This window comes from Solanum stenotomum, chromosome 3 (assembly GCF_019186545.1).
Source record: "Solanum stenotomum isolate F172 chromosome 3, ASM1918654v1, whole genome shotgun sequence".
NCBI lineage: Eukaryota > Viridiplantae > Streptophyta > Magnoliopsida > Solanales > Solanaceae > Solanum > Solanum stenotomum.
The window spans coordinates 34,077,435-34,091,148 of NC_064284.1; the positions used below are offsets into that span (position 1 = coordinate 34,077,435).

At 35.0% G+C, this 13,714-nt stretch overlaps 1 protein-coding gene across 4 annotated transcripts in view; it reads left to right on the forward strand.

The window, feature by feature from the left end:
* The first annotated feature begins 10,642 nt into the window (after positions 1 to 10,642).
* Positions 10,643 to 13,714, forward strand: part of LOC125860299 (uncharacterized) — a 29,815-nt gene continuing 26,743 nt past the window's right edge. Inside the window, exons 1-2 of one of the 4 annotated variants that reach the window (XM_049540227.1) lie at positions 10,643 to 10,851; positions 10,932 to 11,118. In XM_049540227.1, coding sequence (XP_049396184.1) covers positions 10,717 to 10,851; positions 10,932 to 11,118 — 322 coding nt within the window. In that variant the 5' untranslated portion in view covers positions 10,643 to 10,716. The remainder of the gene's footprint in view (positions 10,852 to 10,931; positions 11,119 to 13,714) is intronic. The other 3 variants (XM_049540225.1, XM_049540228.1, XM_049540226.1) reach the window with 3 other exon arrangements.

Here is a 13,714-nt window from a genome sequence, read left to right on the forward strand (position 1 = left end):
CATAGTTTGGGTACTCAGTTAGATATGATTACAACCTTTCACCCTCAGACAGATGTTCAGTCCGAGCAGATGATTCAAATGTTGGAGGACATGCTTCAGGTTTGTGAGATTGTTTTTAGTGCTAGATGATCAATATTTTCCCTTAGCAGAGTTCGCTTACAACAATAGTTGTCATTCCAACATTCAGATGGCCCCTTTTGAGGCGTTCTATAGCAGACGGTATAGATCTTCGATTGGATGGTTTGATTTAGATGATATGGATTCATTAGATACAGACTTGCTTAGAGATGTTATGGAATAGTTTCATATCATCTAGGGTAGACTGTTGACAGCTTAGAGTCGACAAAAGAGTTATACGGATCAGAGAGTTTGAACCCTAGTATTCATGGTGGGTGATCGTGTTTGGCGCTGAGTGTCACCCATGAATGGTGTGATAAGGTTCGAAAAGAAGGGCAGGCTTAGCCCTAGATCCATTGGACCCTTTGAGATTTTGAGTCGTGCGGGAGAGATGGCATATAAGTTGGCTTTGCCACCTAGCTTGTCAATTGTGCATCCTGTGTTTCATGTTTCCATGCTTCGAACGTACGTGTCGGATGAGTCCCAAGTACTTTCTCTTGATTTAGTTGAGTTGGGTACAAACTTATCTTTTGAGGATGAGCCTAGAGCCATTTTTAGATATGCATGTCCAAAAGCTTAGGACCAAAGAGATTGCTTCAGTGAAGGTGAAGTGGAAGCGTCGTTCAATTGGTGAGGCGAGACAAAGTATGATATGCGTGCCAAATATCCTTATCTTTTCGAAGCTCCGGGTACTTTCTTTTGCCTTATGTTCGAGTACGAACATGGTTATTATTTGTTACTGCCCCTAAACCTAGAAGACTAAGCTAGAGCCTAATGTGTAAACTAGTAGCCTAATTAGGGGTTAACACAAAGGTTAGAGTCGTAAAATAACCTCTGGTAGTCAATATAAGTATTTTTGGGTGTAGACATCAAGGTATGACCCCCAAGGACCAACCAAGGGTCCTTGAGGAGGACCTTGAGACAACCCAAAAAGTTGTCAAAAGACAACCTACCCACGAAGGGCATCCACGATCGGTGGATGGAACCATGCCCCGTAGTTGGGGGTTGTGGGTCAAGGCTGGACCTCCCCTGTTTTTCTAAGCTTCTAACCAGCACCCACATTTAACCAGTACGGTTCGTGGACCCACCCATGGTCCGTAGGTGGGGGCAATTTTCGGTCATCAGTTATTTAGTTGGTGGGTTAAGAGAGGGGCTTAGGGCTAATTAATTAATTAAGTAGGGTCGTTTAATACTAGTTAGACTACCTATATAAACCTAATTTACCTCTAAACTAAGGTAATTAATTCATTCTTTTCAAGACCCCAAAACAAACTCATTCCCTCCCAAATATTTCTCTAACTAAAACCTCCATTGGAGAAGAAGAAGAAGTTGAAGTCTAAGGTTCAAGAACCCATCTTTTCTACCCAAATTCATGAGGAATCTTCATCTTAGGTATGGTAGTCTTTGATTCATGGAATGCTTTCTTCCATGGAGTCCTCAAACTTCCAATTTCAAAGTAGAAAATTTGCCAAAACCTAGGGTTTTCACTCCAAGTCATGGATTCTTTCTCAAAACGTTTTCAATGATTTAATTGTTTTATATTATGGATTAATTACTGTTTAATGGTGTTTTTATGATAAATTCTCTCATGAATTCGTGAAATCCCCATAACCCTAATTTATGACTTTTGATGTGGGTGAATTGTAGTAAGGTCAATCGTGTGGAATTGTACTATAATTTAGTTCTTTGATCATATTATTATCCATGTTGAATGTAGTAACCCTAGGTTGGTTGGGAGAATGTGATCCTTGATCTAAGAAGGGTAAAACATGAGAATTATGCCAAAATTTGGGCTTCATGCATATACACTTTATGAATATGATTATAATCTAATTATTGTGTTAATTGAAAGTTCATTCTCATAAACACATAATGATCATGATGTGAAAGTTCTTTTCACTATACGATGGTTCTAAGGTTGAAATTCCATTCTTACCTATTGAACCTATGAGCTATTATTATTAATTGTGTTGGGTAGAGGGTAAGACACTCCTTCATGCATGTAAATTCAATTTTAGACTAAATATGAAATTGTAGGAAGTAATGCTTAGCACTGAGTGGATATTGATTATGAGATAGAGGCTCTCCCGTTAAGAAAGGTCGGGTTTCTAAGGTAAATCTCATGAGATGGAAGTCCCCCGTTAAGTAAGGTTGGGTTTCTAGTAACAATCTTTGTATCCCATAACTATGTTCCCTCATAGTTCTTTAGCTAGTAGATCCACCTAAAAGCTAATGCATTTAGTTCTACCTTAGGAAAGTAGGACACTTCTTTTCGGTGTGGGGCATGACACTGGATTCCATGTTAAGCTCACATGGTCTATGTCGGTTAAGGCTTATTCCCAATGTAATTAAAGATGAATTATTAACTATGGTTGCTCAAGGAGTTCTACTTAGCATGGGTAGGATTATGGGATCTTACTTATGCATGACACAGGTAGACTTTGAGGGTATTCATAATAGGCTTCTATTATAATGTGATGACTTATATATTGAATATACTCACGAATTATGCTTTCACTCTACTTTTCATGATGATTTTCAAACTTGACAAAGTGCATGCTCTTCAACTAAATTGTCCCTTTTTAGCATATTTTCATGGTTTTGTGCATGACTATCATACTTGGTGCATTTTTATACTAATATTTCTTCTACATTTTTCCACAAAGTGTAGGTTCCGACGTTTGAGGTGATTTTCCTTCTTGTTCAATCTTGGATTGACTATTATCCAAAGCTTGTGGTGAGTCCTCATGGATCCGAGAACGAGTGATGTTTTGTTGTTCCTGCATAAAGGGAAGATCACTCGGGGTGAGTAGAAATGCACTGTTTTCCATATCTAAAAATAATAAGATTATTTTTTCTTTTTTCATTTAATTGCACTCCATATCGAATTTCTATTGTAAGGGCTGTGACCCTATTTTGAGACTTCGATTGTAATAGATGGGTAAATGAGATAATGTCTAGACTTCCGCTTTGCTTTTATGAAAACTTCCTTAGACTTGAAAAATGTCTTTTTACTTTTTATTGTTCTTTACTTATGTGATGATGATGTTAAGTGGCTTACATGGTGACTTTAGGGGCATTGTGTGCCTTGTTACGTCTAGCGGGTACCCTTGGGTCGTAACATTATTGGTGGATAATGTAATGACCAGTCAGTCATTTCTCATTTTTTGTGGAAATTACCATTTTTTCCCTCTCGATATTGACCCTGAGTCGTTTTTGATTGAATTTTAAAAGTTGGTTTTAAACTTTGAGTTAAAAGTTGAGAATTTTGTAAGTTTGGAGTTTGAAAGGTTAAGTTGTTAAGAAAGTGGTTTTTGGTGTCTTATGAAGTTTCGAGTGTCAAAATAGGATTCCATCGATTTCATTAGTCCCAAAATGTGAAATCTAGTCTGTGAGAGTCTTTGGTTTCAATTTTCGAGTCTTTTTAAGGATTTGAGGTCCTAAGTTGTGAAATTGTAGAATTTTAACCTTTGGATAGACTTTGGTCAACATTTTGGGTTCAGATTCTCGGATCGGAATTTCGAGGGTTCTGTTGGATTCAGGGGATAATTTTAGGCCTAGGTGAGGCCTTGCTTGATTTTTGAGAGGTTCCGAGTTTGTTTTAACCTTTTTAGACGTTGAATTAGTTTATTGTAGTTTTCACAGATGTTAGGTGAAGAAGACATTTGATTCATGTTTTGACGGTTCCATTGGGTCTAAAGCATCGAGTATAATCGATTTGCATATGTGGTTTGTATTTACGGGATTCTGAAATCCTAAGGATCCTTTTGATGATTTTTAAATGGCTGATTTTTCTGTGTTCTGGTGCAATCTTCCGCCTTCACGGAGCTTGTGGCGCGTTTATGGAGGGGAGAGGATGAGAACCACATGTTTGCAGAGTCTCGACCACGTTTACGGGAGACCTATCGCGTTCGCGGAGGTCCAGTCTAGGTCTTTACCGACAAGTGTTATACGCCGATGTAAAATGGTTCCGACTAGTGATGATCATTGTGACTTGATGATTATGTGTGACTTACTTGTGAATTGTAATTGATGTGCTTATTATGTGTGACTGAACTACTTGTCATTGAAATTGGCTTATTTGATTTGTTCAATTGTTGATTTGTGAAGGTTGAACTATGAATATTGGGCCCGTGAGTTGTGTATTTTAGAATTGCTAGAGGTTAGGCTGATTTCTGTGCAGGTTGTAGTTTGAAGAGGTCTGGTTGGAGTGTAAGGGGTATTCGATTTCTAGCTAGTTGCTTTGTTTAGTAGGTTGCTTGTTGGGTACCTTGTTGTTGGTACTCACCCCTGCTTCTAAACTTGTTTAGGTTTCGAGCTTGGACCCATGTGATCTCTTTCTCTTTTATTGATCTTGAGGCTCGTCAAGGACTTGAAAAAGTAGTTGTTTGTCATTTGGCGGACCCTCTTTTTCCTTTTATTACACTCTCTTGTATTTGAGAAATAAAGATTGAGACTTATATTTATTTCTTAATTCCACACTTATGTATTTATTGGCTTGTACACGTGACAACCAGATTTCGGGGGTTTAAGTAGAAGAATAAGTTTTCCACGTTATCTTATTCTTATTTTACTGTTTTCCATTTTTATTTCATGTTCATTGGGTTTAGAGTGACTTGTCTTGGTGGGAAAACATAGGTGTCATCACATCCTTTTTGGGTCATGACAGATGCGCCAACAATCCAATCTGATCTAAAATCTCATAAGGCCCAATGTATCTAGGTCTTAGCTTCCCTTTCCACCTGAATCTCATAACTTCTTTCATATGGGAAACTTTCAGAAAAACCTTTTCGCCCTTCATGAACTCTAAATTATAAACTTTCTTATCTCTATAGGACTTTTGTCTACTTTTTGTTGTCCGTGGTAGTTCTCATATCAATGCAACTTTCTCTTAAGCTTTCTCAACCAAATATATACGTAACAATTGTGCTTCGCCAGGTTCAAACCATCCAACATGTGATCAACACTTGCGACTATATAAAGCCTTATATGTTGCCATATATAACTTCATTTAATCAAATTATGTCAAAGGTAACTGATCATCCCAATGACCACCAAAATCAGTCATACAAGCTCTAAGCATGTCCTCTAAGATCTGAATAACTCATTCAGACTATCCGCTAGTTTGGGGATGAAAGGTTGTACTCAACTCAACCTCTTGATCCAACGACTTCTGAAAAGACGTCCAAAACTCAACAATGAATTGTGCACCTTGATATGATATTGTTGAAATAGGCACCCATGAAACCGAATTATCTCTCGAAAGTAAACGTTGCTAACTGCTTCGCGGTATAAGAAACTGAACTTGTATAAAATGAGTAGATTTTGTGAGTCTGTCCACAATCACCCAAACTAAGACTTGTTTCTTGAAAGTATTTGGCAACCCAACAACAAAGCCCATAGTAATCATTTCCCACTTCCACTATGGGATAATCAAGTTTTGCATTACTCCACCTGGTTTCGATGTTCATATTTGACCCCTTGACAGTTTAAGCAACTAGTTACATGTTTCAAAATATCATAATTTGTACCTTTCCACCAGTACAATCCACACAAGTATTGATGCATCTTCATAGCACCTGCGTGGATGGAGTATTGTGAACTATGAGCTTCTTCAAGTATTAGTTGTTTCACATTACCCACCATGGGAATACACAATCTATCATTTCGATGTCGAACACCCTCACCATCAATAGAGAATGACTCTACCCCCCATTCTATACTCGATCTCGTAGCCTAGCAAATTGGGATCGTCATATTGGCAAGTCTTGACTTCTCCAATCAAGGATGATTGCACCACCATACTTGCAAGAAACCTTCTAGGAAATGTATGATCAATTCAAACTCCATGATTGGTTAAAATCTAAATATACATAGCCACAGGTCACCATTCCTCAACAATCCATGCCAAGCTAGCCATAGCTTTCCTATTCAAGGCATCTATCACAACATTTGGCTTTCATGGATGATACAAAATAGTAAGATCATAATTTTTAAGTAGCTCAAACAACCATCATTGCCTCAAATTCAGATCTCTTTTCTTGAATATGTATTGCAAACTCTTGTGATCAATATAGATTTCACACGGCTCACCATAAAGATAGTGATTCCAAATCTTGAGTGCAAATATGATTGCGGCCACTTATAAGTTATGTGTTAGATAATTCTTCTCATGAATATTTAGATGTCGAGAAACATATGCTACCACTTTACCATTTTGCATTAAGACACAACCCAAATTGATTCTAGATGCGTCACAATAAATGTTGAAACCACCCTCCATGGTAGGTAAGGTCAAAACCAAAATTGTAGTCAATGCAATCTTTCATTTCTGAAAACCTTCTTCACATCCATATGACCATTCAAACACCACACCTTTCTGAGTTAAACATGTCAATACCAAAGGTTTGCTTAAGATCATTTATGATCCTAAACATCGATCACAACTAGGATGCAGACTCAAATCGTGACATCGATCATGTTTTGATAAGTGAATACCTATAGCGACTTAATAAGACCATTATAGACAACTTGCTTTATTGTGATTAGACTTAGCTATAGTAAAGTCTTTTATGTTACTTGCTTGAGCACAATCAAATGTTTTAAGTTGGGGGTGTTGATGTGCCTTAAAATTAGGGCACATTTGATGTCTTTTACTTAAGTTCTTTATGTCCTTTTGCATGTTTCATGTGTTTTTAATGTTAGATTGTTGTTTTATAGGTATTCAGAGTCAAAATGGACAAAATAAGGACAAGTTGAGATTCTTTTTCTCTAGGAAGTGTCTCAACTTTTCCTTGTTTTGGTTATTTTGATTCTGAATACCTTCAAAACAATATGCTAACACTAAAAACATACCAAAAAAATGCAGAAAAGATAAAGAAAACTCAAGTAAAAGACATCTTATGTGCACTCATTTCAAGACATACCACCTAAACTGACCCCGACCCATCCCCTTCCGTACATTGACATGCTAAAACTAGTAGCTCAACTTTTTAGCACTTCAACACACGATACAACACATGGATCATTTGTCAAGCATATGGTTCATATGTTGTTTTGTATATGGATACTTGTAGCCTCATGTTATAAAAGAAGAGGCGGCAATAAGTCATACATATTATGTATGAAATGATTTTTGGAGAACCACTTAGATTGCTGAGAAGATCTTGTGATGATTGACCAAAATCATATATACTGATGTATGTTAAGCTGACTTGGGTTGAAGTCCCATCACACCAGGTGAAACTGACTTGGGTTAAAGTCCCGTCGCACCGGATTAATCAAACTTGGGTTAAAATCCCTTCGCATTCGGATAAGTTGCTAGATTGAAGTCTTGTCGGTCTCTAATCAAATACCACCTATTATAGGTGCTATCGCTATCGGCTCATGATACGAGTTATGGTATGTACTCACACACGACATTATGGTAAGACGACCTATTTCGATGGGTGAAAGATTGGACACCATGTTGTATACATATAGTAATGTTATTGTCACCATTTAGGTGATTCCCACACAAAAAGATTATGCTTATGATTTTTTATTTCTATTTATAAATGCCCTATTCTTAATTAGATGAACTTATATTTATTGAAAGGTTTTCTACACTACTATGATACTTGACTTTATGAGGTAAAAAGTATATTTATTTTCAAGTTTTGAGGTTTATTTGAAGTAATGACTTAGAAGAGTATTGGTTCCACTCTATACCTTATTCCTCAAGTTTCATTATATTTATGTAGCATGTTCTCTTTATATGATATCATATTCCCTTATTGAGTTGATTATGTCTTATCATACGATACCATTTTACGGTACTTACATTTTTTGTGTCGAGGGTGCTGCACTCAGAATGCTAATTTTGGTATTTAAGACGACACATTTCCTCGATTGGCATTCCTCTCTTAAAGCAGCTCCTATTGGTGAGCCTCGCTTACTATATGAGGACAATTCATGTCACTTTGTGTAATTAGGTCCTTTGGGTACGTTGAGACCTTGTTCTGATATTTCTATTTTGAATCATGTCTTAGAGTCATCATAGTCAATTGTACTCATATTATGCACATGCTTTGGAAACCATCCCACATGGTCTTTATCCAGAATTTTAGTTATGTATATGTTGAAAAGTTCTTTATGCTATTTTATGAAAAAGTAGGCTCCAAGTATGCTTGTCATAATGTTTTAAATTTATAAAAGAGGTATCTTATGAGACTCAAGTATACACGTCTGCTTAAAAGTATATTTTCTTAAAAAATACTATACCATTGTATGCATGTAGAAAGGTTCACTCGATCATGTCAAGACATCGGTTACCTTTTCGTCCCACCAAGGTTCAAGACATGATATTTCTTACATTATAGTTATATTAGACAGTTATAAAAATACCAAAAAACATAAACATATACTTGATTTATACATTAAACTATACCATCTAATGTCCCATGAAATATATGTAACAAGTGTTGGGAAAAGGAGATTTTAAGTGTTATTTTCTTATACAAGGTAAGGTGGTATAGGAAGGCGTAGAAAGGAATTGAGTGTTCATGTAAAAAGGGTTGAATAACTATGTGAATGATCTAACTTGTTCTTAGGTGTTGTCGTTTGCCTATAAAGGCTATATCGAGCTACTTTAATAATCATGGGGTTAGGAATTATATACTTTTTTAACGGAAGTGAAAATGATTTTTTCTTCTTTTTTCATATAGTCGGGGGGGGGGGGGGGGGGGGGGGNNNGGGAGGGGAGGGTATTCTTGAATTTGTAACCTACTAAGTATCACACAAGTAACTACATGTAATTTTGAGAGAAGCACAATAGGCTAGTCAGGACCGTCTCAACAGGTTTGGGGGTCTAAAGCCAAACTTTATAGAGATACCTTATTTTTTGTAGTTGTTTTATATAAATTCAACAATTATAATATACTCATTATAATCCTACAAGCGAAGTCTTGAGAAAGTAGAATGAACACATACTTTACGAAGTAAACATGTAAATAATGAAAACTTTTAATGACAAAATATAATATATGTTAGAATAATAAATCCTGACTCAAAAATTTAAAAAGTTTATATAATGATATTGAAATAGTTGTGTTGAATTTGATAAGTTGATATAATGATATTAAAATAATATTGATTTGTTGCAGTACTTGAAATTTAAAGAATACACCAAAAATTCAATTTATTTATTTTTATAAACACACAACAATAGATTTTACATAATGCAAAAGATTTGACCGTTTGATGTACTTTAGAATACTCAACAAAAAGAGAATAAAAATAGAAAGGATGATAAAAAAGATAAATGCATAAATAGTAATGTTGGTTCATGATAATTGCTAAGATATGAATAAGTCAACAAATAAGGTAACCACATAAGAAATGATACGACAATTAACTACACACTATTCCATTTCTCAATTATTACAATGAACTCCACATTAAATAAAATAAACATTTACTATTATATTTTTTACCCAATTTTTTCTTTCAAATCTATCGATATATAACACTATCCCATTTCTCAATTAATATAAGGATTTCTATATTTAATAAAGTAAACATTTACTATTATATTTTCTATCCAAAAAATTCTTTTCAAATTTATCAACATTTATATATAAAAAAAATTGGGGGCGCCAAATGATTGCTTTAATGCCTAGATAACATGAGGCTAGTTAGCATATTGCTAAAAGCAAGAGTTCAGGGTATAAATGAGAAAATGATCAAAATGGTCCTTAATGTATGACTTTGATTTCATTTGGTCCTTAATGTATGGATTTGATGAAAATGGTCCTTTATGTATCATAAATTGTAATCAATTTGGTCCTTAACCCTAAAATTAATATTTTATTTTATTTTGCCGTCAAAATACACGGAATATGTAAAAGATGCGCTCGTTCAAGACTTTCCTTCCCCTGTTTCCAAAAATTCCAAAATGGCACATCAATTTTTTTTAACCAAAAGGGCAAAATCGCTCCTGACAGAGCGATTTTCTTCTGACAAAATTGACGTTGTTACTCCTTTAAAAAACATAAAAATCGTTGCTGGTCCAAAATAAAAAAAAAATTTCTTTAAAATCGCTGCTGTGATTTTTTTTTTTAACAACGCTGCCCCAACATCGTTTAAAAAATAGAAATAGCTGCTATAGCAGCCATTTTCTTAAAAAAGTTTAAATTTTTTTTATTAAAAATTCCCGAGGCGAGGACTGCTTAAAAAATAATGGGAAATCGCTTGTTAATTTTTTTTTAAATAATTACTGCCATTAAAATTTTAGGGTTAAGGACCAAATTGATCACAATTTATGATACATAAAGGACCATTTCCATCAAGTCCATACATTAAGGACCAAATGGAATCAAAGCCCATACATTAAGGACCATTTTGATCATTTTCTCGGGTATAAATTGCCAAAACTTTTACAGGTTTTGGGTGCGAACTACATTCTATCCAAAAGTTTTTTCTGCAAATCCAAATTTCGGCGCTTGTAAATTCTATGTGGTAGTATTGTTTCTTCCGAAAATTTCATATTTGAATGATCAAAGGATTTCTTCAGAACTTGTAATTTCACAGTGTTGTTGTTATTCATATATCTGGAATTACATGGCATGTCAACAACTGTTACATTGTCAAATTCAATCTCTGTGGAGGACTGTATTTCACTTAGGGAGTAAGCTACGCAGTTCCCATTTCCGAAGGTTGCATCCCATTTATCCTCTATCAACATCTCTTGATAAGGTAAATTGAAAAACTTCATCTTCATTTAACAAACCCCTTTTACTTCTCAGTCTAATGCTTTATTTTGTGATATGGGTTAGGGTTACTGCAGGGTTTCACAACCCATTTATGCAAAAAATTTTGATCCAGACCAAGTGTTACGCAGAGATGGGCTTTTTGATTCTCCTCATACTGAAATTAGGTCAACCAATATTGATCCTTCCAATGGCAAACTCATGCTCATCGACGGAACCTCAATAATATACCGAGCTTATTACAGATTACTTGGTATGTTTTTTTTTTTTTTTTGGTCTATTTTTAGCTTTATAGGTTATGTTTACTTCAAGTTCTGACTTTTTGTACTCTTAACACTTTATGTACTATATCATCCTTTGTTGGATATTCTTGTAGATGTTTGTGGTGTATTCGATCTACTAAGCATCAATAACTTCTGCTTTAGTTATGTATTCCTTATCTTGATGACCTTAATTTTCCAACAGTGAAGAAATTGTTATACCATCTGAATAGTTTTGGAAGTTTGTGTTAGGTCTCATAGAAGCCACCCCAAAAGGCATTTTGTGATGCTTAAATGGTATTTAGGTTAATGATACATTTGGTTTGATGACTTCTGCAATATGAAAATATAGAAAACTAAGGGAGGGGAAGGGGTGGACTAAAGTAAAGAACAAAACCGATAGAAGTTAATGGAAAAATCAATATATTGAAAGAGAAGAAGATTCTGGAAGAAAGGATTACTGAAGTTGCTTAATGAATTTTATGATCTCTTGGAGAGTCACATTTTTATGTAGGCCCTGTACGTGGGAAATTTCGCCATTATGTTGATAACCATGTGTAAAAGGAAAAGGTCTTTGGTTGGAAACATCAAGTATCAGTAAGTTTCTTTAGGAGTGAATAATGCATTAATCATTCAGTTAATGATGATGACAGATGTTTGAACTCATCACTGAACACAACTATTACGAAATCAAGTGATTGTTGAAGAAAATCCTGTAATATATTCTAAAACATAAGAAACAAGACATCCTGAAAGTGCTGAGTCCTCAATTAATGGGTTTTCCAGGCTAGAACCATACGCTCTGAAGTTCCACCGATAATGAGAAGTAGCAGAAATCTATATTCAGCTAACAACTACACATTTGAAAGTTGCTTAATCAATAGTAGATCATATTTACCTCCTTGAGCTCCCAATAATTTTGTGGTGCCAAATACTCTCTATAGGAGCCTCTAGGACCTTCACATTAGTTATTATTTTGTGAAAAGAAGTATTTGTTATCTTTGCTTTAAGAGGATATGAAGATATAAATGGAAAGGATATTAAGCAGCAGGGATAGTTACCAATATATATCATTCGGCCATCTAGTTTACCGAACATGACCAAAATGTATACACTACATATATTCTCTGTTGTATATGTTGTGTATATGCATGTATATTATATATATAGAGGTATGTATATTATTTGTATAAGTATGTATAGATATGTATAATATATGTATAGGTATGTATAGTATATGTATATGTATGTATATTATATGCATACTAGTATAGAATATATACTACCATTGTGTATATATTTTGTAAACTAGATGACCCAGAGGTATTTGACTGTAATTTTTTTAGAGCATTGACTTATTTCCTTTAGTCACTAAGTAGGTGGGTCAATCAAAAAGGAATATGACACTTTTTGTGTCACGGTGAAAAAGGAAAAGAATTTTGTTGATATAAAAACTTCTCTTTCCCTTGTTTTCTATTTGCTTGCCTCATGACGAGGTAGGATGCGTTGAATAAAGGAACAATAAAAACTTTTAGTTATATATGGAGCATTGTATGGGATCAAAGGCCCAAACCAAGAAAAGCAAAAGGTTTAGCAAGAGGCCTTTTTCCTTTTTTTGGGTGGATAAGCAAAACACGATTTCTTAATATGGTACTGTCATTTTGAGTAATCAACTTTAGTTTTATGTGCCTGTATACAAAATTTGTGAAGAAATTTGCTTTTCTTGCTTATACATTAGTATTAAATCTTGTGGTGTGGTGTATTGCTTAAAGCTAAGTATTTGATATTAAAAGTGGTACTACACATTGAAATCCAACATTTGTAGAAACCAATGCTCTAAGGCCAGGGTCTCTAAAAATAGGGTGACAGAAAGTTATATTCTCAAATACAAGTTGCTATCGTGAAGTATGCTATCATCGTTAATAGACCTATGAAGTGACTTCAATAATGTGATCAAAATTCTATTAGTTGATGAAGCTTTCTGCGAAAAGGCTTAAAATGATTGCCTGCATAATTTTCAAAAGATGAGGTGTTAGTATTTTTTTAATTTTTTTTAGTATCTTGTAGAATCTACTTATAGTCACCCTTTGGGGTGGCCCAGTGGTTTGGGCTTGGGACTTCCATGTTGGAGGTCTCAAGTTCGAAACCCATTGCCAGCGAAAGCAAGGGGTTTGCCTTCTGGGTCGAGCTCGTCGCACCGGGCATGCCTAGTGCAGGTTACCTCTCCTGTGTGGTTTGTGAGCTATTGTATAGGAGTGGGGGTTTTACCTTGTGCGCACCCAATGGGTAGCGGCTGTGGGTTTCCCTTATCATAAAAAAAAAGAATATACTTATAGTCCAACTCTATCTAATATGTTAATTTTCATTTTAAGCCATGTCTGATTTGCTAGATGGCATAAGTCAAAGGTTCTTTTTTGTGCTTAACGGCCAGACTAACTTTGAATGATGGATACTTTCTTCTACTAGGCTTATGTTAATAGTTTTTTTTCACAATTATTTACCCTTTGCTAAGACATCAATGAGGTGCTTATTTTGCTTCTGAAACATAGTTAAATTTCTTGGATTGGAAAACTGAAAAAAGAAATTAGA